General features: G+C 39.7%; 1 protein-coding gene across 2 annotated transcripts; it reads left to right on the top strand.

Annotated features, from left to right (window-relative positions):
• The first annotated feature begins 341 nt into the window (after positions 1-341).
• SLC38A2 (solute carrier family 38 member 2) lies at positions 342-14,915 on the top strand. Of its 2 annotated transcripts, XM_005570639.5 has the most exons (16): positions 342-630; positions 1,764-1,964; positions 2,289-2,370; positions 2,519-2,634; positions 5,789-5,862; positions 5,966-6,058; positions 6,189-6,270; positions 7,950-8,032; positions 8,430-8,488; positions 8,575-8,742; positions 9,144-9,223; positions 9,320-9,420; positions 9,984-10,108; positions 10,497-10,641; positions 10,752-10,849; positions 11,927-14,915. In XM_005570639.5, the coding sequence occupies exons 2-16, from the start codon at positions 1,849-1,851 to the stop codon at positions 12,023-12,025; spliced, it is 1,521 nt and encodes a 506-aa protein (XP_005570696.3). In that variant the 5' UTR covers positions 342-630; positions 1,764-1,848; the 3' UTR covers positions 12,026-14,915. The 2 variants fall into 2 exon arrangements, with proteins under 2 accessions (XP_005570696.3, XP_073862782.1); XM_074006681.1 differs by lacking the exon at positions 2,519-2,634.
• Positions 14,916-26,641: the final 11,726 nt, after the last annotated feature.

Genomic DNA, 26,641 nt, shown 5'->3' with positions numbered 1-26,641 from the left:
TTTAAGGAGATGGCTCCTCAAAGACAACCGCATGTGTTGAGCACCAACCCGGGCTGAAAAGGATAGGCAGCGGCAGCATCTGGGGGTCTTTCCAGACTAGGAAGCTGGAGAGAGTGGGCTTTGGCTTTGCGGGAGAGTCTTGGGGGCGCCCTCGGGCGGGGCTGGGCCGCGGGCGCGGGCCGCAGAGGGAGGTGCAGGGAGGCGGGGCCTCGGGCTGGGCGGGTCGGAGGTGGGGCCCAGGTGGTGTTGATACACAAAGAGAAGGCGCCCGGGCGGCCGCGGCCCCGCCCACTGACGCGTCCCGGGGTGCCGCTATAACCCGCCGCTCAAAGGGCTGCTACAGAGCCCCGCGACGCCGCCGCCCTAGTGAACGCCTTTCCAGTACTGCTATCAGCAGCAGCAGCCCAACCACGCGTTACCGCACACTCGCGCCTTTCCTTTGACACGGCGGACGCCGGAGGATTGGGGCGGCAGTTTGTCATTTCCTTTTTTATTAAAATTATTTTTCCTGCCTGTTGTTGGATTTGGGGAAATTTTTTGTTTGTTTTTTATGATTTGTATTTGACTGAGAGAAACCCACTGGAGACGTCTGCGTGAGGTTTCCAGGGTACAAGAACAGAGACCACCGAGGTAACGCGTGCGGGGGGGTGTCTGTGGGGAGGGCGCGGGACCCGGGCGAGAGTGGGGGAGGGGCTTCCGGGAGGGGCCGCGCGGGAAGGCGACCGCGGGGTCCGTTTCCTTTCGAGGCGGGCGTTGTCGGTTGGCCTGGCCAGCCTTCCATCCTGGCCCGCCGCGCAGGGGTCGCGCCCGCGACGTGGGCAGGAGAGCAGGCGCTGGGCCCGGGCCGCGTGCCTGCCCGGTGCGGAGCCGCATCTTCCCATTAGGGGGAGGGGAGCCAGCCTGGCCCGCGGCTCTGCTGCGGCAAGTCTTGTGACTGATTTGCATTTAATAAAAAAAAAAAAAAATTAAGTCCAGGGAACCAGGAATCTGGGGGCGGCGGAGGTGGGCTTGGGCATGTATTATAGGAGAGGCCAAGATTGGGGAAGACAAGTTGAGAACATTTGACAATATCGACGATCGATATTGCATCAGTTTGCTTTCCAGACATAGGAGGGGCTGAGCGGGCGAAGCACTCGCGGGCCAGCTGCTTGTGGACGGGTGTGCTTAAGGGCACTGGCGCGCGCGTGTGTAAATAAACCCCCAGCTCCCGGGGCCCAGGCGTTCGCCCCCCTCGAGAGAGTAGTGTCGGCCCTTTCCGCCTCCTTCTGGGGAAGGCTGTGTGCGGCCGAGGCATTTCCCGGTGTGGGGACTCCAGGCAGTAAAGGACAGATTACGCAGCATTGCTGTTCCAAATGCTAGAAACGGGAAGCCATGCGCCTAGGTTGCATGCACACGAGCCAGGGTCGGGGCTGCATGTGTGCCCTGAGTGCCTGTGCACGTTTGCAGCGGCTGGGAAAAAGCAAAACAGAGCCCTCTTCGGCCCCTCCACTCCGACTGGGGACAATAGAGAGGGTGAAATACTGAAATCTGCCGGAGTAGGGGGCCTCGGCGGCCGCAGCACAGCGGTGGAATCATCTTTGTTCTCCGCGGCTCAGCCGTCTGTACTTTTCCGCCCCTTGGCGCGCCCCCGCCCCTCGCGCGCGGCTGGTACTTTTCCACTCGCCTGGCCTGGGATGAATCAGCCGCGCTGCGCCTCCCCGCGGCGTCACCTGACCACGGCGGGCGGGCGCTGCAGTCCTGACGCGCCGCCTCTACTTTCGCAGGCCGACTCGCGGCCGGTGCACCCACCGCCAAGGACAAAAGGAGCCCAGCGCTGCTAGCTGCATCCGATTCCTCCCAGTGCTTAGCATGACGAAGGCCGAAATGGGACGGTTCAATATTTCCCCGGATGAAGACAGCAGCAGCTACAGTTCCAACAGCGACTTCAACTACTCCTACCCCACCAAGCAAGCTGCTCTGAAAAGGTGGGAGAAGTTGTGACACTTCTGAAAAAACGGCTTGCATGGGTTGGGTTCAGGGAGTTACCTAGGAATTTGCTTCCATTGCTTTAATTCGCTATAGCATTTAGAGAATGTGTGTCATCTCTGGAAGAGTATCCGATTATCTTGTTGTAATGACAAGATAGCTCGTGGTGTGAAAGTCAACTCCTAGTTAATATTTATACATTTAAGTAAAGGTGTTGTATCAGAACTATGCTGGTGGGGGGTATTTTATGTTCAAGCAGTCTTGTGTGTAGTGATAGATATTTCAATCCAGTTTACAATTATATATGTCTGTATTTTTTGTAGCCATTATGCAGATGTAGATCCTGAAAACCAGAACTTTTTACTTGAATCGAATATGGGGAAGAAGAAGTATGAAACAGAATTTGTAAGTTAAAAATAATAATTTGTCTGTCAGTGGCTTTATGGAGTAAAAGAATAGTTTTACTTTTAGAATTCAAATCTAACTTGCCCAAACCTGGTTTTCTCCATTTAATTATTGTTATATGTTTGGTTATCGTTTTCCCTCTATGTAGCATCCAGGTACTACTTCCTTTGGAATGTCAGTATTTAATCTGAGCAATGCGATTGTGGGCAGTGGAATCCTTGGGCTTTCTTATGCCATGGCTAATACTGGAATTGCTCTTTTTATGTAAGTATGTGTAAGTAGTGAATCTGCCATGCAGGGCAGTTACTATGATAAAACATATTTTGGCTCCGGAAACTGAGTTTACAGTTGCAGTAGCTGACTCAAGTTACTTGCTTAAAATTAAAAGTATGAGAAACCCCAAAAATCTCTTTATTCTGCTACATACTGCACAATATCAAGAAAGCCAACTAGAAAAAAATAGGGCAGTCCTTAAAACTGACAAATTAAGCCAGAAGTCTTCTAAGTCAGTGGGAATAGTTAAAACAAAATTGTAACAGATGGTAGATACTGAAAAAGAACTATGGCTAAATCCAGGGTAGGTATAAATTTTGAGAAGCTGAAAATCCTATTAAGCTCCAAATCAGTTTGGTAAATTGACACAGTTCTTAAGGACCTGTGGCCCCTTACATGAATAAGGAAAAGAAAATTCCTGTAAACATACAAGGTGTGGTGGTATTTACTCAGCCTGGAACATGTTTGTTTTAAGACGGAGGAGTCAATTTTCTGGACCCTGAAAAGCAATCCATACATGTTTTTTTAATGTTTGCTTTTGTCAGACCTGTTCGATTGCCACATGCTGTGGCAAAAAAATGAGTATTTTACTAAGTACTTGTTTTTAAATGGTTCCCCCCACAGTTGCACAGTTAGACTTAATTACTCCTGTGCTTTCCAGCATAAATACCTGGATAGACTCTTGGAGGTACAGAAGACTTCAGAGCAGTGGTTCTTAGCCATTTTTGCGTCACTGACTCTTGGAGAATATGATGGAAAAATGTGGATCTTATTTCCAGGGAAAAAGCACAAAACAAAAATACATGCAGTCTTAAGCGTGTATTTTTCAGTGATGTTTGTGTCATAGCCCTTAAGTTTAAGTACCCGTGGACCCCTGGCTAAGGCAATTTCTGTGGAGGATTGTGTAACTTAATGCCTTCATTGTACAGATAAGGAAACCACACGTATATAACATGGAATTGTCCCTTTGTGACAGATATGTTTTACTTAGCTGACTGGTGCCTTCTACTCAAGTTATTTTCTCCAGCACGATAGAACGTTCATGAAAAGAAAAGCAGACCTTTGCAAATCTCTGCTTTGTGAAATTCCACACTGAGGTTAAGCCTGGCTTTGAGTACTAGATGCTAGGATTCACTCTGGCTTGCTTCAATTAGGATGAGGCTTTTTGAAAGAACCCTTACTAAGGTGAAGGACCAGCAATTTACATAGAATCCTAGAATTTCAGGAATTTTTAGTGGAGAATCTGAATGGCATCACTGTTGAATATTTGAAATCCTTGTTAGCGCTTGGCATAAAAACGAGGCAGTTTTAGAGTGCAGCCAGTGTAGTTAAAGTAAGAATTTAAAGGAGATTAAATGGCACCTCTGTTTCATAAGTGAAGGTCAAATTCTGATGTAACCCTTGTACTCTTGGAATTATACTTTAATAGGTGCTTATGTCATTGATTTACCATTTTACTAAATAGCTAAATAAGATTGCTAAAGTGTGATTTTATTCATCAGTATGTACTTTATATTTAGAGGTATAGAGTTAAATGGGCCAAAAACCACATGGCTGCCACGGTCCACTTCAACAACTCTATAGCTAACCTTTTTAAGTAGAATCAATCTCAAGGTTGAAAGTGACCTCAAAGGTTACAAAGTCTATTTACCGCTCGTCATTTCAGTGTAAGACATGGAAGGACTTAATTTGGTTTGTTTTTAATTAAATCGACATCTTTTCTCCAGTTAGAAGTGAGGTTGATAGTGTCACCTCAGACTAGGCCCTGTAAAACTTCTGGCATTTAGAATGGTAGTGTAAAGCCACTTCCTCTGTTTAACTAATAGACATCAGTTTCTTTGTCAGCACCTTACATGGTACTGCGTGCAATTTGCTCACACGGAATCAAAAAATATGCAACTCTTCTCTTTTGCAGGGTTTTCTATGAGTTTCCCTGTTTTGTTATTTGATTTCTTTTAAAAATTAGTCTGTATCTCTGGGCTCTCCTAGGTGGAAGAAAAGTAAAGCTGGAATGAGGGAGAACCCTTACCCTAAAGGAAAATAAGGTGACATTAGGGTCCCTTTAGTCACTCTATGTTACCTTATTTTTTTTTTTTTCTCTTGCTGAATCCAAGTTAAAAGGTCAAGGGAGGAAAGGCTTAGACAGTCAAGCTGATACCCTACTCATTCTAGCACAGACATTGTTTTAACTGTGACAATACTGGGCCTGTATTCCTTGCCATGGGGTGCAATGTAGTATGTCATTACAATGGTTAGTTCTCTGATTTGTGCCCAGTTGTTAGTAAAGCTTGTAGTGCCTCACTCTTAAAATGTTAGTATCATGTTAGTGTTATTTCCCCCTTACATTCTTTTCCTTTTTTTTTTTTTCTTTAAAAAAAAGACAGTATTTCATTTTGTCCTCCAGGCTGAGTGCAGTGGCAAACTACTGGGCTCAAGTGATCCCCCTACCTCAGCCTGAGTAGCTGAGACTGTAGGTATACACCACCACAGCTGGCTTTTTTTTTTTTTCCTTTGGTAGAGATGGGTTTTCCCTACGTTATGTTGTCCAGGCTGGTCTCGAACTCCTGGCCTCAAGCAGTCATCCTGCCCCAGCCTCCTAGAGTGCTGGGATTACAGGCATGAGCCACTGCACCTGGCCTCTCATTCCTGTTTATATGTATACGGTCCATGTGGTTTTAAAACCTTTCCTGAACCTGTCTCAGTTGAATTTCATAAGAATCTTGTGGGCTAGGTTTAGTAGCGGATATTACTGATATTTTACAGATAAAGGGAACTATTGAAATGCAGAAAGGTGGCAAGCATACAGCTCATTATTGTGGTGCCAGAATCAAAGTACAAGTTTCAAACTCCACTGGGAAGTTGAGCTTTCCAGTGTCTCATGCTGTGTTTGGCTCAGTGGGTAGACATCCTTGTTCCTAACCAATGCTGTAGAACTGTCACCTGAGAAATGATGCAAGTTTTTACTGTCAGGCAAGAGACAATGTTGACACTCCAGTTAGCAGGAGAGGAAATGCCAGTTCTTCAGGGCATTTTGACACAAATAGGACAAGTTTCACACATAATGTTATTTAAACAACCAGAAAGAGTTGTCTTTCAATATAGCCATGCTTATTTATAACCCTGTGCCTTTTCCTTCTCTCATCAGAATTCTCTTGACGTTTGTGTCAATATTTTCCCTGTATTCTGTTCATCTCCTTTTAAAGACTGCCAATGAAGGAGGTATGATAGCATTCTTGATTTTTCTAAAACAATGTATACCTATCATGATTTTATTTCTCTTTTAAAATCCTTGGCTTCATGCTTCTGTGTTCTTAAATTGTAGGGTCTTTATTATATGAACAATTGGGATATAAGGCATTTGGATTAGTTGGAAAGCTTGCAGCATCTGGATCAATTACAATGCAGAACATTGGAGGTAAGAATTTTTCAAAAGACAATTTGGGTAGACTTTATGCTCATTGTATAGCACAGAGTGGTGACATACGCGTTTTGGTGTCACGTGCCGCATTTTGCACTTGTAATGGTATAATTTTGTTTTCCTCTAGCTATGTCAAGCTACCTCTTCATAGTGAAATATGAGTTGCCTTTGGTGATCCAGGCATTAATGGACATTGAAGATAACACTGGGTAAGTGCTAAGTAAGGTTACTCATAAGAAACAATTATAGTCAAAAGTGGTTGGATATATTTTTATCAAAGTTGTATACAAAATGATTATTAGTTATCCATACATGTTCCTTTTGAAACTGACCCGTAAACTGATTCGAATTTTGGAGAATGAAAGGCCAAAAGATAGTAGCTAGCCCCACAATTTTGGATATCTTAATTTCTAAAACAGGTTTTCTAGAACTTGCTTTCTGTCTTTGTGTTCATACTTAAAGAAGTTATAGCTGTTTTTAATATATGTCCTAAGTGAGGATTGAAGCTTTGAATTACATTAAAAATTAATCCGTCCTATTTTTGTAAGTTTGGAATTCTTAAGACTTAATCTGTTCAATGCAAAATACAGGTTGGACATCCCTAATCTGAAATCCAAAACTTTTTGAGTGCCAACATGACGCTACAAGTAGAAAATTCACACCTGATCTCGTGACAGGTGTGCAAAATTAATTAAAATATTGCATAAAATCACCTTTTGGCTGTGGGTTTAAGAAGGTGTATAGGAAACATAAGTGAATTTTGTGTTTAGACTATAGTCCCATCTCCAAGATACTTCAAATATGTATATGCAGATACTCCAAAGTCCAAAACACTTCTGGTCCCAAGCATTTTGGATAAGGGATACTCAACATTTTGGATAAGGGATACTGTGCCAGAAAATGCTTGGGCATGCTATAGAAATCATTTTCTTCTAGCAAAGTTATTCATCCCAGTGAACTCACAGGTTTTTATCTAAAGTAAACATGGGGAAGGGTAATTTACTTCCCACCCTACGTGCAGCTCATTATGTCAAAATAGAGAAGTGCCGTTATCAAAGATGTGGCTTTAGAAATTTAATTTTTTAAGCTGATCTTTAAGTATTAGTGTTCTACAGAGTACTTACTGCTGAAGTGAACAGAATTTATGAGGCAATTAGAATTTGAAAATAGTGATTTAGAAGAGAGTGCAATTCATGATTTACCTAAAAAGGAAAAGGCTTAGGGGACATACATAATGTTTTCTGTAAGTTCAAAAGGGATATTTTTGGCTGTCTTCGGAGTTAAAGGTGGTTCAAGATGTCACAATATACTCTGATAACCTGGAATAAGTCCTGGTTTGGGGGACTGAGTTTTATAATTTTTCGGGGGGGTAGGAGGCAGTTTGCCTATGCATTTTATGAAAACTTTTCCTCATTGAAATGTTTAATAAGTATATTTGGTAACACGTCTGGAAAAAAAACTTGTTTTAAAATTTTTTAGTTTCCAGCATTAGAAATTACATGCTAAAGCTGTACCAAAGTTGGTATACAATTTTTCTGAAAGTGCTTAAAGATAAGATTACTGGCTTAACAAAGCAGCTTTGTTCCCTGCGTTAGTATCAAGTCTTTGAGAAGCATTTTGTGTTATGAATCAGCTGGCAGCTTTCCCAGAGCAAGTAGTGGGACAAAAGTTACACTGTTTCATACCCAACTTCTAACCTGAGTAAATATTCATCTAGGACACAAAGTTAAAAAGTTATTCCTATCTTGAACAAGGGAAACTTTTTCCAAACATGTCTTTTTTTGTGTTTGTTTTTATGGTATTTCTATAAAATGAGTCCTGTTAGAAGAAATATATATTATTCTGAGGATATTTGTGACTGTTTTGACCTTGTTTCTGTTTTCTTTAGATTGTGGTATCTGAACGGTGACTATTTGGTTCTGTTGGTGTCATTGATACTCATTCTTCCTTTGTCGCTGTTTAGAAATTTAGGTGAGCAAACTCATCTCTAAAAGAGAATTGAAATGAGCCTCTCACCAGTTAGTTGGGCTTTCTCTTAATAGAAATTAGTCAGAATGAAAAAGCCCTAGAAAGGTATATCTTTGGGACTCACAGCATACAACATTTAGGAGCCAAAATGTTTAATTGACACTATATATTGTACTTTGTAAGAAATAATGCAAATGATAGTTTTTATTAGCTTGGGTTATGACAAGTATATTTAAATAATTCTATATTTTAGTATCATAAGAATTAGAAATTTAGTAGTGTAGCCATACTTTAGTGCCTAAAGTCTTCCCAGCAGAATTGAGTTATTCAGTGGGGAAAAGATATTTGCTTTAAATCTGTTTCATTAAACTAATACTGATTCCTGCCACCCCCCTTCTAGGATATTTGGGATATACCAGTGGCTTTTCCTTGTTGTGTATGGTGTTCTTTCTGATTGTGGTGGGTATGATTTTTCTTTAGAAAATATTTTTTGTAAACCCTACCATGTCACTTAGTTTAACATATGCAAAATAATATCTTTTTAGGTCATTTGCAAGAAATTTCAGGTTCCGTGTCCTGTGGAAGCTGCTTTGATAATTAATGAAACAATAAACACCACCTTAACACAGCCAACAGCTCTCGTACCTGATTTGTCACATAACGTGACTGAAAATGACTCTTGCAGACCTCACTATTTTATTTTCAACTCACAGGTAACTAAATATGCTTATTTTCTCAAAAGAAGAGTTTAGGGAAGAAAAGAGGGAAGTTATTCACTGGAAATTTAAAAATAACTCCCAGGGTAAAGAGAGGAGGATAACAGGTGCTTCTTAGAAAACATGTGATTAGCTAATTATTGAGGACTGTGAGGAAAGTTTTGGTTTACATCTTAAAATCGAAAAATGAGATAATCACATGGTGCTAATAATTGACACATTCAGAAGTGAGGATATTGATCATACTTCATGAACAGATTAGAGGAATGGAAGCTAATTACACAAAGGAAACTTTCAGGCTTTGATTCTAAGATTGTTTACATAAAATATATGCTGTAGAAATATGACAGCATGAGTTTGTTACATCAGATTAAGTAGGTTTTTACGTTTTGTTTCAGACTGTCTATGCTGTGCCAATTCTGACCTTTTCATTTGTCTGTCATCCTGCTATTCTTCCCATCTATGAAGAACTGAAAGAGTGAGTATTTCATTTTATATCAGTTTGAGAAAATATTAGACAACTGCTGTAACTGCTGCTGAAATACACATTTGAATTTTCTTTTGAATTATATAGCCGCAGCCGTAGAAGAATGATGAATGTGTCCAAGATTTCATTTTTTGCTATGTTTCTCATGTATCTGCTTGCCGCCCTCTTTGGATACCTAACATTTTACGGTAAATAATGCCTCCTTTACCAAAAAAAAAAAGCTTATTGAAATGAAACTGCTACTTTTCTATGTATAGTTCCATCACTTTAAAAATAGTCTTAATATATTTCATATTTGTGATGAGAAATTATATTTAGAACTTAGAATTTTCTGTAGTGTATTTAATCAGTAATATCTAGAATCCAGGTTTGAAAACATCATTAATCATTTGATGGCATGTTTGTATGATATGCCAGCCTCTGAGTTCATCTTGCTTGTCTCCTCTCCCATCACCTTCAGACTGTATAACACAAACACAAATTATAAGCCAAGCCAGGAGATTTAGCTGTTTAACTCCTGTTGCTTTTAATGGGAATCATGTGGTTAAATCTCTATGTGGTATTTAGAAAAATTTTCCTTCAATGTTACTTTAATTGCATTAACCATAATTCCAAACTAATCTTATTAGCCTCTTAGTTTATAGTCGTTTTGTGAGTAGCTAAATAACTGGTGCACATTTTGCTGTTAAATTTTCTACTTGGTCTTCAATGAAAACAGACACTCAAGAGTTTTTTTGGTATTTCCCTGTAGAACATGTTGAGTCAGAATTGCTTCATACCTACTCTACTATCTTGGGAACTGATATTCTTCTTCTCATTGTCCGTCTGGCTGTGTTAGTGGCTGTGACCCTGACAGTACCAGTAGTTATTTTCCCAGTAAGTAATCACTTGCTCTGCTTTCAGTAGGAATGAGTTTTTAAACATGTGAATATTTGTGAGATTTTCATCTTCTGGAAGAAGGGAAACACCAGTAGAACAATACTAAGTTGGTGGTGGTTTTGAAGGGACTTTTAAAAAATACAGTGTATATTTTCAAAATATCCTGGGGACTTTTTTTTCACCATAAGATATAAAATGATCTTTTAAGTGTTCAGATGTTCAGGAAACAGCAGAGAAAGAGGCACAGTTTTATTTAGAAATAGTTACTATTTTGGATAGATTCCTTGTTACTTGGGCATTCCTTTCATTCATTGAAGCTGGATTTTTAAATTTTATATTGCTATTATTTTTAAAATACATTTTATTTATTTATTTATTTTTGCAGATCCGGAGTTCTGTAACTCACTTGTTGTGTGCATCAAAAGATTTCAGTTGGTGGCGTCATAGTCTCATTACAGTGTCTATCTTGGCATTTACCAATTTACTTGTCATCTTTGTCCCAACTATTAGGGATATCTTTGGTTTTATTGGTAAGTTTTAGAAAGTATCAAAGTTGATTCAAACATCAGGGATTTTAAGATTTAAAGAATGAATGACAAGTGGTTCATTGAATCCTCAAGAAACAAATGTTCTTTTACAGGTGCATCTGCAGCTGCTATGTTAATTTTTATTCTTCCTTCTGCCTTCTATATCAAGTTGGTGAAGAAAGAACCTATGAAATCTGTACAAAAGATTGGGGTGAGTGAAAGATTATCACCATAGAAACAGTAGTAATATAAATTTCTCTAACTGATTTTAATTTTATTCTCGTAGCTGTTATTTGTTGTGGTTTCACTTTGAAGTTTCCAGTAAACATTTCTGTAATGGTATACTTCACAGATGGAAGATTGCAGAGGGAAGGGGAAAGATAGTTTGCCATCTAATAAATACTTAAGTTAATTGCAATAAAGTTATTAGATACTTTGGAGATAGGAATAGGGTTGAAGACTAGTGTGAGATATTAAGCTTTCAACATTTGTTCAACCAGTTTTCATTGGACTGCCTACTGTGTGACAGGGACTTAAATGGGCATTGAATATATTAAAGAGAAGGAAGGGCGTTTAGTTGAATGAGACTGACCATCTTCAGAGTGAAGCTCTCAGGGAGGCCATCTCTCCATAGTGTTTACTATTATGTACCTACTCTAAAATGTAGTACCAGCTGGTGACAGAGAATGATGTGCTAACCACAAATGATGTGGTTCCTAGTACCAGAATCCTGGTGGGTGGTGTTTAGGAAAAAGACTGCTTTTTAGTCATTATTTTCCACCTTCATTCTGCTGTGATTAAAGTACTAGAATTGTTTATAAACCAACAACTGTCATCTTGTTTTACTCTAAATTACATAGTGGCAGTATTGAAGGGTAGGATTTAGGAATTAGTATTTCCTGGAAAGACCTCTGGCTTTGACTTTTGCTGCATTTTAGGATGTTTTGGGTTTGATTTTGTGACTTTACTTTTGCTCTAAAAAATTGCAAAAAATCCAGTCCACCTCTATATGAAGCAGTTTGTTTAGCAAGAAAATTCCCTTTTCACTTGAGACAAAGGAATGGAAAAGTGAAAAAGTTCAGAAGGCCTCAAAGGTAGTTATTTTGTACTGCAGATAACTTACTGATCACTTAGGAGTTTATATTTAGCAAGTTAAATACTCATTCTGTAGAACATGATGCAGTAGATAAACTTTAGTAATTAAAGCACATTTCAAAAAGTAGAAAAAGAAATGTTTAGCATATGTGTTTTATTACTTATTGATCAATTTTCTCTATGCTTATTGCAGGCTTTGTTCTTCCTGTTAAGTGGCATACTGGTGATGACCGGAAGCATGGCCTTGATTGTTTTGGATTGGGTACACAATGCACCTGGAGGTGGTCATTAATTGGCACCACTCAAACTCAAACTCAGTGCATCTGATGCCAGTGTTGAGTAAACTCAACTACTATGAAATTTCACCTAATATTTTCAGTTTCACTTCCTTTTGAAGTGCAGATTCCTCGCTGGTTCTTCTGAGTGCAGAATAAGTGAACTTTTTTTTTTTTTTTTTTTTTGTTAAAGAAACTTATCTGTATGTTAGAAATGGATATGAACAACAAAACCACGAGTCTCGGGTTAAGGGAAGTGACAATTTTATTCCATTCCAGAGAATGGACGAACTCTTAACTTTTATCAAGCCACATGCTTGGCTGTGTCATTGTTTAACTTGGATATTTTATGATTTTACTTGAATGTGCCTAATGGAACCATTCGATGTGAGAAATAATTCTTCTTAATTTACAGCAAAGTATTGAATAACCATTGAGAAAAACACTATTATTTTTTGTACCAAAAATACTTAAAGACCTCAGAAGCACTCTTTTACTTTTAAAAAATTGCTTTTTTTGAACTTTATTCAGAAGCAGTTATCAATAAATTCCATAAAATAATTTCATTGGTATTTAAAAATGAATATTAGTATAATGAAATGATTTGCCTTTTTGTAGGCATAATAAGCCAAATACTTTTTTACCCAAAATAATTTTTAGAGAAAATGATGTAATGAAAAATTGTACCATGAATTAGGAGCGTAGTTTTTTTCCATTTAAATGTCACCATTACTTAAAAGATGATTGATTGATTATTGCTATACCAAATCAGATGAACCCTGTTCATCACTTTTCTTCTCTGTCCCCAAACAATTTGGTTCGAGACTGAAATGTTTGTGTCTTCAGCATATTAGAATGGAAGATAATACAGATATTTCTGTGGGAAATAAAATAACTAATTTTGAGGTACCAAATAGTGCAATTGGGTAAAACAGGGTTTATTCAGTTGCATCTGTCTCCAGTGTTGTATTGACAGCTCTGGGTATTTTTTTGGGCCAGCCCTTTTTTGACATTGCTTCCAGCAGTGGAAAATGGGCATTTGATGGCAATAGGCCAAAATTATTGTGTCCAGAGAGTACACTTTTTCAAAATGCTCACCTACTGGAAGTGTGAATTACTTGACAATGTATGGCTTAGTTGTGTTCATGTTTTGTCTACAGTAGAGGTCTAATCCACAGGGTACACCTATGTTTGGTAAGATATAAGTTCTCTTTGTGTAGGCCACTGGGTTTCTCATGCAGTAAGCTTTATAAAAACTCATTTGCACTGGACTGTCATCTCATTCTTGTACAACGTAGAATTACTTGTTTACATCCAACAAATGGTTAGCTAGGGAAAACAGTGCAAACTGAGTGTTAGTCGTTTTGGTCCAACTGCATGTCAACCCTTCCATTTCAATCCTGGTTAGAAGTGAAAATAATTACTTTGAAACTTGGCTTTAAGAGCACATTTATCATATGTCACAGTGTATGGTGAATATATTATTAAAATAACGTGGTACTTTGCTCATCAGGCATAATGTCTAAAATCTAATATACATAATTCCATTAAGTGGTTAAGGGAAGCAAATAATGGAATTGTCGATTGGTCATCTGGCTCTAAGGTTTGCCCTTGAACTAAAAATGTTGAGTTTGGGGCAAGGGCCAGAAATATGGCAGATGTGGTTTTTGTTACGCATTCTTGTATTATATGTGACTAAATTAACAAACAAGATACATGTGTAAGGACCCTTATGGAACTGGAAGACGTCTTGTAGTGCTACATTGGGTGAAACCATTGGTCCACTTTTGTCTGTTCCTATGAAGATAAAATAATTGGGGACCATCTACAAATAGGCAGTGGGAAGACAGATTCTACAGCACTGCTTTCATTTAATTGGGCTTTAGACACTCCACTCGAATGCAGAACCTCACCTCTAGTTGAGACCAAGAATTGGCACATTTGCATGAGCTCCCGGAATAAGTTGCTGACTTTGTATCTAAGACCTGCCAGGGAATACCAAGAGTTGTTTCTACAGAAGATACTGTGGCAACCAGGAAGGAATGGAAAAAAAAATTCTTTTCTTTACAACAAATTAATGTGAGGAAGCTCCTCCAATCATCTGGTTATTTGAGGTTCAAAATCAACTGCCTAGGGAAAATTGCAATGCATGATTCTCTTGGAGCTATCTTGTCTGCCTTGAGGTTCCTAAACAATGAATTCCCATTAATGAGCAGTCTTCAGTATTAAAACCACTGTCTTGTCACCTCATTTTGCATTACTGTCTTCCGTGGATGTTTCAGTTATAACTGTAATGTTATTTATAGAACAACATTAATCCATTAAAGCTAACCTATTTTTCAATATTTATGATAATCTATGTACATATATTGTCTGTCCATATGTATTTGTAAATAGGTTGTATATAATGTCAGGTTTGGGTCTTGGGTTCAAGTGTATATATTCCTATAAGTTTCTTAACTGCATTTTGATGAATTCATATTATGTAACTATAAGAATTGTCCCAAAAGTACCTGTACAGAAAATTGAATATTGAAAAATTGACAAATTGTGTACAAACACTAAAGTGTTTAAATTGTATTTGCAATAAACTCAACATTAAATTTTTTCATGAAATCTCGGTGCAAATTCAGATCTCTTATTTAAAATTTAAATAAGGTATAAATTTTCAAAATGCAGTAATCAAAATGTGATCTAGTGTAATGAAATAAAGTGTGATCTAGTGTAATGGAAGACCTTTGAGAACCTGGGTGTATTAACTTTGTGTATATAGTGTAAATATCCCTACTGTACTGTTAGAGACCAACAATTCTAGTATGGCTTGTTGGCAAAGAGTGCTACACCGTTTCAATGAAACAATGTATGTTTGTTTTAACTGAACTAAAATAAATACATGCTTAATCTTAAGTAGCAGTGTTTTTGTTTTTTTGTTGTTTGTTTTTTTTTTTTCAGGGAATGGGATAGGCAGTGTCTAATGCAATTTGCATTGTAACTGCAGTACCTAGCACCTAGTAGGTGTCCGTATGTTTGTGACGAACAAAAGAATGGTCAGGAAAAAAAGTTTATTTTACTTTAGGTTCCCAGAGATTCTAAGTTTCCAAAGTGAGAAGGAGTGGAAAGTCTTGGAGACCTGGGGGAAGATGCCAATCTTAAGGTCCCAGGCTCAGCCCTGCTGATGGAAATAAATAGGCCAATAATGTATCAGAATCAACTGGAGAGCCTTTTAAAACCACAGCTTTCTAAAAGGTGCCTAATTTGTCTGATTGCAAAGGTCCAGCTGTAGGGTGGCCCAGGATCTGGTTTTTGTTTTACTTAAGAAGGTCACTCGGGTGATTCTGATGCACAAACTCCAGGAGCAATGAAGTGGCCTAGAAAGAAGTTGGGATATGTTCAGCTTTGGTGAAAAAGCCACAGGAAAAGAGGAATTAATTGACAAGCTGATGTATGTAACAGCATGGTTTTACTTGAGTGACAGTGGAAGTGGGAAGGTTACTAAGATACACAGGCTACTTTAGGTATGGCCTACTGATAAGTCTGAAAAGCTTGAGGCTTGTGAACAGAGCTGAAACACAAAAGACCACACCTTGGGATAGCCAAGTATGCTCGATGGTAGTTCCAAAGTCAGGAAACGTCTCCAAGAAATTTAATGACGGTCAAATGAGAAGGATTAAGAAAGGCAGCAGAATTTGCAACAAATCAATTGAAGAATGACTTGTGGAATTTTCTTGTATTCATAGGCAAGCTCTAACTGAATACCTACCATTATGGAACTAACATGCTCATTGGAAAGAGGGTAGGGTTATGTGTCAGATGAGTTCGAACAAAATCCATACACTTTCAAATGTGATAATTTTTAGAAAAAAATGATACCAACTGGTCGTGGTGGCATACCTGTAGTCCTAGCTACTCCAGAGGCTTAGGCAATAGCATTACTTGAGCCCAGGAGCTTGAGACTAATCTGGACAGCATAGTGAAACTCTTTGTCTCAAACAAAGCAAATAAAATACAAAAAATTACCAAAGTGAACCAGAATGCAAATTTATTTATCTACAATTAGAAATATACTGGATAAAGCCAGGCATGGTGACTCATACCTCTAATCCCAGCAATTTAGGAGGCCAAGGAGGGTGGATTGCTGAAGCCCAGGAGTTCGAGACCAGCCTGGGCAACATGGTGAAACCCCATCTCTACAAAAAAATACAAAAATTAGCCAGGTGGTATGCACCTGTAGTCCCTGCCACTTGGAAGCCCAGGGAGGTCAAGGCTGCAGTGAGCCGTGATCATGCCATTGCACTCTAGCCTGGGTGACAAGAGTGAGACCCTGTCCAAAAAAAAAAAAGGGAGTGAAGGAAAGCAGGGAGTAAGGAAGGAAAGGAAGTGGGTTGACAGGTCCACTGAATATAAAAATACGGTACTCTAACCAGGGAGCCGGCTATTCCAGAGAGATTTCCATTAAGCTTGAGGAATATTGCAGGAACATTTCTAAATAAAGAACCAGAGCTGTTTGTCTTGACTTAGAAATACACCTGGATAGTTGGCTTAGTCAAATTTCTGATAACAAAAAAATCCATTTAATTTAAGCAAGAATGTCAGATGGAGAGAACTCCTTAAGAGATTGGGATGCCTTAGAGAATTAAAAGATAAACAGCTTCCAAAAATCAAAAATTGTCTTTGTTTTAGAGACCTCAATGACAGAAGTGTGTGAAATTTCACTATAGAGCTATGCGACTAGATTCTGAGCTTCTTGTTTTCAGTTCAATTTCTCAATATAAACAAATCGGTCAGGAATGGGTCAAGATCCCACCCTAATCTCAAATGTAGTTAGGTGGGCAGGGTAACACAGTACAAACAGCTGCCAGGACCTACCTGAATGGTGGACAGAATAGTTTTCAGAGGAGAGGTACAGTGATCATGCACTAGAAATAGGCTAGAAAACTGGGACCAACTGTATGGTTTTAACACTGAAAGACCTGCATCCTGAAAACCCCGTTAGTCCCAGGCAAATTGGGAATGGTTGGTAACCCTAGCTAAGAAGGCAACCACCAAAATGTTTAATGAAGCAGTACAGAGATATCGATACATTTATTTTCTTTGAATTTCTTTTTTCTAGGCTTCCATGCAGGACACCAACCTTCTTTTATGACTTCGCCCCAACTCAATGATTGATTGCCTCCTCAAATCACATTTTTTCTGACTTCCCCACCATAAGAACTATAAGCTTCATAGGAACAGACATCTGTCTATCATTTCATCAATTTATCCCCAACACAGCCAGGCACAGGGGCTCACGCCTCTAATCCCAGCACTGTGGGAGGCTGAGGTGGGCAGATCACAAGGTCAGGAGATTGAGAACATCCTGGCTAACGCTGTGAAACCTTATCTCTACTAAAAATACAAAAAATTAGCTGGGTGTGGTGGCCGGCGCCTGTAGGCCCAGCTACTTGGGAGCCTGAGGCAGGAGAATGGCATGAATCTGGGAGGTGGAGCTTGCAGTGAGCCGAGATCGCACCACTGCACTCCAGCCTGGGTGACAGAGCAAGACTCATCTCAAAAAAAAAAAAAAAAGAATCCCCAACACTCAGAACAGTATCTAGCAAATGCTACACAGGTACTCAATATAATTGTTGAATGAATAAACGTACCCTTGATTTCTTACAGTTTCTTATAGTATAGTGGAGGTGAGGCTCCAACTTTTAAGCAAGAATTTACTAAACGCTTGCAAGATAAATACTGCTTGTGCCATGAAATTAGACACTTTGACTTAAAAGATATAATATAGCTCACTTACCTTCAACCAGAGGCCCACAACAGGAAGGCTTTCTTAGTTCACGTGTGATCGGCCTCCAGGTGGCAAAGCCATTCTTTAACCTCTACCACATAAGTGATTTTGTGGCAGTGAAATTCTTTTTCAAATTCTAGCTAGATTTGGTTCTCCCCTACATATTGTGAGGAAAGAGTTAACACAGCAAGTCTAGTGGCTCCCTCCTATGTCTTCAAGGGAACCATGAGTGACCCTTGACTAACTCCTGGGAATGTGGCCCTCAGAAGGTTCTTTATGTTAGTGACTGATGATTTTGTTATATTCACCTGGAGCAATGGACCATGCTGAACTGGTTTGTCAGGTTGCTTTGCACAAACACCAAGGTTAATCATGTGCACATGGTTTCATTGTTGGGGTCCTGATTTTGGGTGGCCAAGGATGGTTGCACAGCTGGATATGCCTATGTTAACTAGCACCCCACCCCCCTACCCTTCCAAAAGCCATGGATCCCTGAGCCATTTGGGCTTACCTGAGCAGAGAAAATCCACACATGTCCTCATAGTTCACTGCTAGAAAAAGAGCACACCTGTGTGATCATGGACAAGAAAGGTATTAAAGCCTGTATTAAAGCTAGACTCCACTGTTTCATATATTTTTCCTGTTACTCTGTATCCTTTCCTGTAATAAATCTTAGCAGTGAGTATTACCTGCTACCTCGTGGGAGTCCTCGTGAATCAGAAAACGAAATGTGTGGTCTCTGTTTTTTCTCTACACCATGTTTAGAAATCTCGGTGCCTCTTGGCTTCTCCAGAAAGAATCTATTCTCGGTAAAAGCTCCAAGCATTATTGTGCAAGTTTTACTAAATAATACTGGGGATCAGGAGGATTAGATAGCGAAGGAGGGTTTTACATTGTACACCTTACTGCATGCAGCTTTATAAAATCCCATTTGACAGATCTTCCAAGTCCCTCTCATGGTGTTGTGAATTAGAGATTGTCTCTGTCTGCCCTTCCTCCCACACCATCTATGGCCTGTCCCCTCTTCTCCTGGGTAGTTCAACTCTGCCTTCAAATCTGCCTATTCTTCTCAGAAAAACAAAAGCTTTGAAGTTATCAGAACTTTCCTGAGATGAGAGTTTACTGGCCATACATTTTTGCTTCCATTCTGCTCTTGAAGACCTCACTTCTACTCCAACCCTTCCTGTTTTTTTTTTTTTTTTTTTTGAGACGGAGTCTGGCTCTGTGGCCCAGGCTGGAGTGCAGTGGCCGGATCTCAGCTCACTGCAAGCTCCGCCTCCCGGGTTTACGCCATTCTCCTGCCTCAGCCTCCCGAGTAGCTGGGACTACAGGCGCCCGCCCAACCCTTCCTAAATGACTTTTCTAAGTATTGTTTCTAGCAACTTACAGTACTTTTTCTAAAAGGAGCTCTGGTAAATAAATTCAACTTTTTCATCAGATTATCTTAAAATATCTGCAGTAGATCCTAATCTATAAAGTAGGTGAAGACAGAGCTCTTCTTGTTGAGCTCAACCTTGTTGAAACGGGGTTATGAGTGAAATCTAGAGACTGAGAACTCAGCCTCCCAACTGCTTTTCACCTGCTTCATCCCTCCATTTACCCATAATGGTCCATGAAGTGCTGCCTTAACCTGGGCCTCTATGGAATGTGATTTGAAAAACATGGCTCTAAATTATTTCAAGAGAACAAGACCTCATGATGATAAGATTCCTACTAGCCTGACGTTTAGCTTCTGAGTCCCCATTTTCTGAGAACAGCCTCTTTCTCTCCTTATTGACAGGACGGTGGCCTTAGCCTCCCTATACAACACAATTATCCTTAGCTTGGTATAACCCAATAACCTTAAGATTGATGTGAGGTTCACATAGAGGCCAGGTGTCCTGGACTGCAGATGTGTTGCTGAGTAGATACTCAAGTTTTTCCAGGTATCTCCAAGACAGGGCAAGTGAAGAAGTCAAAGTGGAAAATAGACACAGATGTCATGTGATCTACCTCCTGTTCCCTAGTCAACAATAATGGTATTTTTAAACAGGAAAGGGAAGACATCGTAAAGAAGAATGTGTTGACCTTCAGTTAGATTCATTTCTGAAGGTCTTTAATGGTTTATGACAAGTAATCATAAACCAATACTGAATCATTTGTTTCTCAAGATGTGGGGAATTATTCCTGGGTCCTAAATGTGCAACTTAAACTTTTGAAGTTATCATATATTCTTCCTGAAAATGTAGCAAAATTGCACACCAATCATTTTTAAAATGAGAGATATCTGGTCAATAAGGCAATGAAAGAAGCCAAATAATATATCAAGGATGCACATTTTGAGGATACAATTCCAACAAGCAACTATTTATTTTTATTTTCCCCCTTTTTTTTAAACAGAGTTTCACTCTGTTACTCAGGCTGGAGTGCAGTGGCACAGTCACGACTCACTGCAGCCTGGACCACCTAGGCTCAAGCAATCCTCCCACCTTAGTCTCCCAAGTATCTGGAACCACAGGCCCATGCCACTACGGCCAGTTAATTATTGTAATTTTGTAAAGATGAGTTGGTTTTTTTTTTCTTTTTTGTCATGTTGCCATGTTGCCCAGGCTGTTCTTGAACTCCTGGGCTCAAGTGATCTGCCCTCCGTAGCCTCCCAAAGTGCTGGTATTACAGGCATGAGCCACCATGCATGACCTATTTATTTTTCTAAAAGGGAAATATGCCCCTTAAGTTTTGGTAAGTGATAAATTTTCTTCCAGTGTCACCAGTTTATATCTTATCATGGTATCATGGTATGTTCTAAACCAAAAATAAGCTGTATTTCTTTTTATTTCCTTTCATTTTCTCTGTATTTCCCTTTAAAGTGACTGAAAGTCTCAAGAGATGTGGAACTCATGGTTCACAACCCTTCTGCTTCAGATAGAGAAATTGTATTTTTAAACTGATCCCTAAATAGAAAGATCCAAAGAAGGAAATATGTGGAATATGAAAATCTCTTCTCAAAATGCATGAGAGCCTCATAAATTTGGAAACATTCTTCTCTCATAAACTGCTCCAAAAAGAAATGTTTAGTACTTACAGCCTATATTGAAGGCAATGAAGCAACAGAACATTGCTTCTTTCTTGTGGGGGAGAGACAATGAATTATATTTTAAACAAGCATTCTTTCTTCTTTTCTTTAAAAAAAAACATGTAAACAATAATACACTTAGAAGCCTATATTTCCCAATAAACTATCACAGATTTTACTGTAATATTTACGGTAAAGGAGTTAATTATCCACAATGCCAGTAATTGCTCCACACTAGTTTTCACAGTACCACACTATTTCTGGAAAGCTCTCCTGGTCGTGGGGAAAGAGAATGATCTGTAGTTGTGCAGAGATGGATTCAAGTTCTGGTTTGCAATTATTAGTTGTGTGATCTCCAGCAAGTTCCTTAACCTACTCATGCTTCAGTTGCTTCACTTTGTAATAAAATTTAATGTAACTCACATGATTTAGTGCTTCAGGTACTGCACAGAAGGTAATCACCTTAATCCCCTAAGGCAGGTACTTTTTTAATCAACATTTTACTGAAGAAGAAACTAAAGCTTTTAGTTTAGGCCTCAACCTTAACAGGTTAAGTAACTTGCCTAGAAAGTGGTACAGCTGAAACTAAAGCCCTAGTCCTTATCCCACGCTCTTAATCCACTCACTTCACAATTCACAATTGCAAAAATACGGAACCAGCTCAACCGCCCATCAATCAGTGAGTGGAGAGAGATATATATATACCATGGAATACTACTTAGTCATATAAAGGAAAAAAAATAATGGCTTTCACAACAACCTGGATGGAATTGGAGACTATTATTCTAAGTGAAGTATCTCAGGAATGGAAAGCCAAACATCGTATGTTCTCATTTATAAGTGGGAGCTAAGCTATGAGGATGCAAAGGCATAAGAATGATACAATGGTCTTTGGGGACTTGGGGGAAACCGTGGGAGGGGAGTGAGGAATAAAAGACTACAGATTTTTAAAAATAAAAATAAAAATAAGAAATTATCAGAAAATAAAAGTAAGTATGAATATTAAACAGCCATTTTCAGGGTTATTTTGGATATTAAATGAAGCAACCCAGAAAGTGGCTTTCACTGTGTATACCACACAATGGAATATTATACAGCACCGAAAATGAGTGAACTACAGTTCACTTTTGTAATAAACAAAATTTAAAAAAAAAATCAAGTCCCACAATAACACAAACATCTAGTATTATGTCCTTTTTGTAAACTTCAAAACAACTAAAATGAAATGATATCTTTATTAGCATACTTACATATTTGATAAAACAATTAAAGAAAAAAGCAAAGGAAAGATGTACACAGCATTCAAGATAGTGGTTAGTTTGGAGAGGGGGAGAAAGTGTATGGTGGGAGAGTGCATAGGCAGATGCAAGTTACTGTCAATGTTGTAGTTTGTTGGTATTCCTAGGGGAAAGATGGAGAAAAAATAGACGCACAAAAGAGAACCCATATGGACCAATCACGAGTGTGCTGTGAAGCAGACTGATTACTCCAATTACATATTTTTGAAGTTGACAAAAAGGTGACTTTTATTCAGGCTGCATCATAAGAAATTTCCAATTTTCTATCATTTTTTGACCTATGAAACTGGAAATTTTATATGGTTTGACCTGATATGTGTTAATAAATATTGGTTTCCTCTACTAACCCTTTCTCTAGCTTGCTTGACATAATGAGGTGCCTACATAATTCCACAGTGCCCTGAAAGCATCAGCTTCCCCAATGTGGGCTACGAGTCAGATAGGTGATGTCCAATCCCAATACTAATTACTGGCCTGAGTCCCAAAGGTTCCGTCAAAGGGACAGGTTCATCTAGGATGCTGAATAATTATTGAATCAATGATCACTCAAAATCTCAAAGTAGTTCAATGAGAGAAGAAAAAGATTACATTAGATACAGAATAGGTTCAGAAGTCTAGGCACAGAGAAATATATTAGAAAAGATCACAGGCCTAAATAGTTGGCTCCTTCTAGTCGTGTCCCTTGTGACAAGGAGATATGCCTTGCTGCTTTGAGGTTTCCTCTAAGATGCTAAATGCTCTGCAGGTCCTCCAAGGACCTAATCTTGAAATCCATACCCCATGCTAGCATCCACTTCTGCCTTCCTAGTCAGCCTTACTCCTAGACCTTATATTTGACCTCTGAGGCTGTTTCCATTTCTGGCATCTGTAGACAGGACCCTTCCTGTAGCCCTTGGCTTGCAACCCTGTTCAGTTAGTTTCAGGCCACTGGCATTTCTACAATCTACTCTTGACTTTCAGCCTTGCCACCTTCCAATTCATTTCCCTTATGGCAGTCAGGCTGATTTTTTCCATGGAACAAATGTGATCATGTCAGTTCCATTAAAATCTTAAAGTGGCTTCCCGTATCTCTCAGTACAAACTTTCAAATCTTCACAGCACTTCATGACCCGAACTCTTCTCTCCTCCCCAGCTCTGCATCATAGCATTTTCTCACCTCTTACTTCATGTCCCAATCACAAAGAATTATTTGCAGATCTCTGGACCCACCATCCTCTTACACCTCCATGCCTTTGTACATGCCTTTGTACATGCTTTGTCTTCTGCCTGGAATGCTGTTTCCTGCTCTTCTGCTGGGTAATACCCATTTTTAGTCAAGACACAAATCAAGCACCACCTCCTGCAAAAAGCCTCCCCTAACTTCCCACCTGTGTTTTTCCTCGTGGGCTCCCAGGGTTTCCTGTGCTCTAGCCAAGCACATGTCTGACTTTGTCTTCCTGTCCACCTGACCCACTAGACTAAAGCTAGTGGTAGACTATCCCTGTCCACCTAACCCAGTAGACTGAAGCTAGGTCAGAGACTGTGTGCTCTTTTTTCCTGCACCCCAGCACCTAACAGTGCTAGGAATAGCTGCCACATGAATGTTTGCTGAGTTACTAGATGGAATCCATTACAGCCCCATTTCAGACCAAGCCTTCAGCTGAGTCTTGGCCTAACCCTTAGCAATGCCTTCAGATGACTCTACGTGTCAGACCCTGAAATAAACATTAAGCACCCAAAAACGGAGAAGGCTTTTTTTGTCCTTTAAGAAGTTCACAATCAAGGTAGGGGAAAAATAGTTAACTATAACTTAAAAATTAGAAGTGCTATCATAAAGCAGTACAGTAAATGATAGAATAATGATTTAGGGTAGTATAGGATTAAGAGAGAAGGCTTGAATCCATACCTGGATTTGAATTGCAGTGCTGCCCTTGCAGTGCGGACTTGAGAATATTACTTTCCTAGAGTTTAAAACTCTGCATAAGGGAAATAATACACAGCAATTAGAAAAAACATGGTATTTTGGGGGAAGGGAGTATTATAGTAAAATATATCTCATATCATATTTATCATTTTCTAATCATTCCAAAATATATAATTCAGTGGCATTAAATACATTCACAACGTCACATAACTATCACCACTATCCATATTCAAAAGTTTTTCAGTATCCTCAACAAAAACTCTGTACTCATTAAAAAGTAGCTCCTCTTACCCCTTCCCTTCAGCCCCGATAACCTCTATTCTACTTTCTGTCTCTATAAATTTGCCTCTTCTAGGTACCTCGTATAAATGGGATCATGTAATATTTGTCCTTCCGTGTCTGACTTATTTCACTAAGCAGTGTTTTCCAGGTCCATCCATGCGGTAACATATTTCAAAATTCCATTCCTTTATATGATTGAATAATATTCTGTTGTATGTATAAGTTATATTTTGTTTATCCATTCATCTGTTGATGGACACTGAGCTGTTTCCACTTTATTATAAATAATGCTGCTATGAACATTGGTATACAAATACCTGTTTGAGTCCCTGCTATCAATTTCTGGGATATATACCTAGGAGAGGAATTTCCAGGACATATAGTAATTCTGTGTTTACCTTTTTGAGAAACTGCTGAACTATTTTCCATAGCCACTGCATCATTTTGCATTGCTACCAGCAAGGCACAAGGATTTCAATTTTCCACCTCCTTGCCAGCACTTGTTTTTTATTTTTTAATTACAGACAGACATCCTAGGAGGTGTGATTTAAAATAATAACTAACTGAACCTTCCTAAATTTGATGGTATAATTCATGGAGAAGAATTATAGGATGACCTCTTTGGACATAAAAGATAAAGCTTCCCTTTTTGCCCCCTATTGGGCATGGTTTGGAAAGCTGGAGAAGAGGATAAAATTAAGAAAGAATAAAAAAAGAGGTGGGGGTTGTGGACAATAAAGAGTTGAGGAGGCCAGGAGCAGTGGCTCATGTCTGTAATCCCAGCGCTTTGGGAGGCTGAGGCAGGCTGATCACCTGAGGTCAGGAGTTCAGGACCAGCCTGGTCAACATGGTGAAACCCCATCTCTACTAAAAATACAAAAATTAGCCGGATGTGGTGGCATGTGCCTGTAATCCCAGCTACTCGGGAAGCTGAGGCAGGAGAATTGCTGGAACCAGGGAGGAAGAGGCTGCAGTGAGCCGAGATCATGACACTACACTCCAGTCTGGGCAACAAAGCGAGACTCCATCTCAAAAAGAAAAAAAAAAAAATGACAGTTGAGGGCAGAGGTAGTAGGAGGGAAGGAGAAGGCCCAGCTACACAGCAGGAAACTGAGACCCTTACTGTAAGAGATACTACAAGAGGCAGTCAGAGGAATGTTTTAGAGTATAAGATTGGTCAAGGAACTTTTAAGAAGAACAAACTTTAGTAATACTTTTAAAACAATTTTTAAAATTGTATTTTGTTTACTTGAGAAAAGCAATATAAGCTCATGTATAAATTAAAAGCCCACCTTTTACTCCTAATCCCCCAACCTCTAGTTCCGTTCTCCAGAGGCAACTACTATTGACAGTTTTAAGTTATTCTCTCAGAGATATTCTGGTTAATGCTGAATTTTATGTTGTTTGTTGTTCTGCAAGCAACCTACTGCTTGTTTCCCTTCAGATTTGTGTGGAAATTTGGTCATTTTAATTGCTTTATGCTGATGATGCTTGGTAAAGTTAAAGACCTTAGTCAAAAAGGCCTGTGTTTCATGTTTGCAACTTGGATGCCAACTCACCCATAGTAGGATAGGGCACCAGGCAGAGTTGTAAGGCCCCATTACAGGCCCTAGCTCCTGGATGTCATTTCTAGACCAGGCCAGAAAGGAGCCTGCTGCCTTGAAGGGAAAGACTGAGTCCTGGAAGAATTCATCACCTGCTGACTGCGAGCCCTTTGCCCCTGAATAATCAGCAGTGGTAACAGGTAGTACTCACTGTGGCCCATGGGCGAGACTCTGAGATGTACTGGCTTCAGGTATGATGCAGCACACTCACAGCTGTTGTGGCTACAAGAAGAGACACTTTCTGTTTGAGAAAAGGAGAGAAAAGATAAAGGGGACTTTGTCTTGCATCTTAGGTACCAGATAGGCCAGAGTGGAGAAGAGCACCAAGTGGGGTGCTGGGGTTCCCAATTTCAGGTGTTGCTCTTGGATCACATTTTTGGACCTACCCTGGGCCAGAGGGGAGTTTACTGCCCTGAAGGGTGAGTCACAGGCCTGGCAGCATTCATCATAAGAGCTGACTAAAGACCACATGGGCCTTAAGTAAACATTGGTGGCACCATGGCAGTACTCCCTGGGCTTTTGGTAGTGCTGGTGGACACAGGGAGAGACTCCTCTGCTTGAGGAAAGGGAAGAAAAGAGTGGAAAGGGCTTTGTCTTGTAGTTTCAGTGTCAGCTTAGCCACAGTAGAATAGAACACCAGGTAGATCTCTAAGGTTTTTGACAGTAGGCTCTAGTTCCTGGACATCATCTCTGGACTCATCCAGGGCCCAGGGGG

This window comes from Macaca fascicularis, chromosome 11 (assembly GCF_037993035.2).
Source record: "Macaca fascicularis isolate 582-1 chromosome 11, T2T-MFA8v1.1".
NCBI classification, from domain to species: domain Eukaryota; kingdom Metazoa; phylum Chordata; class Mammalia; order Primates; family Cercopithecidae; genus Macaca; species Macaca fascicularis.
The sequence above is the reverse complement of the archived record's forward strand: the minus strand, read 5'-3'. Positions and strand labels throughout refer to the sequence as shown.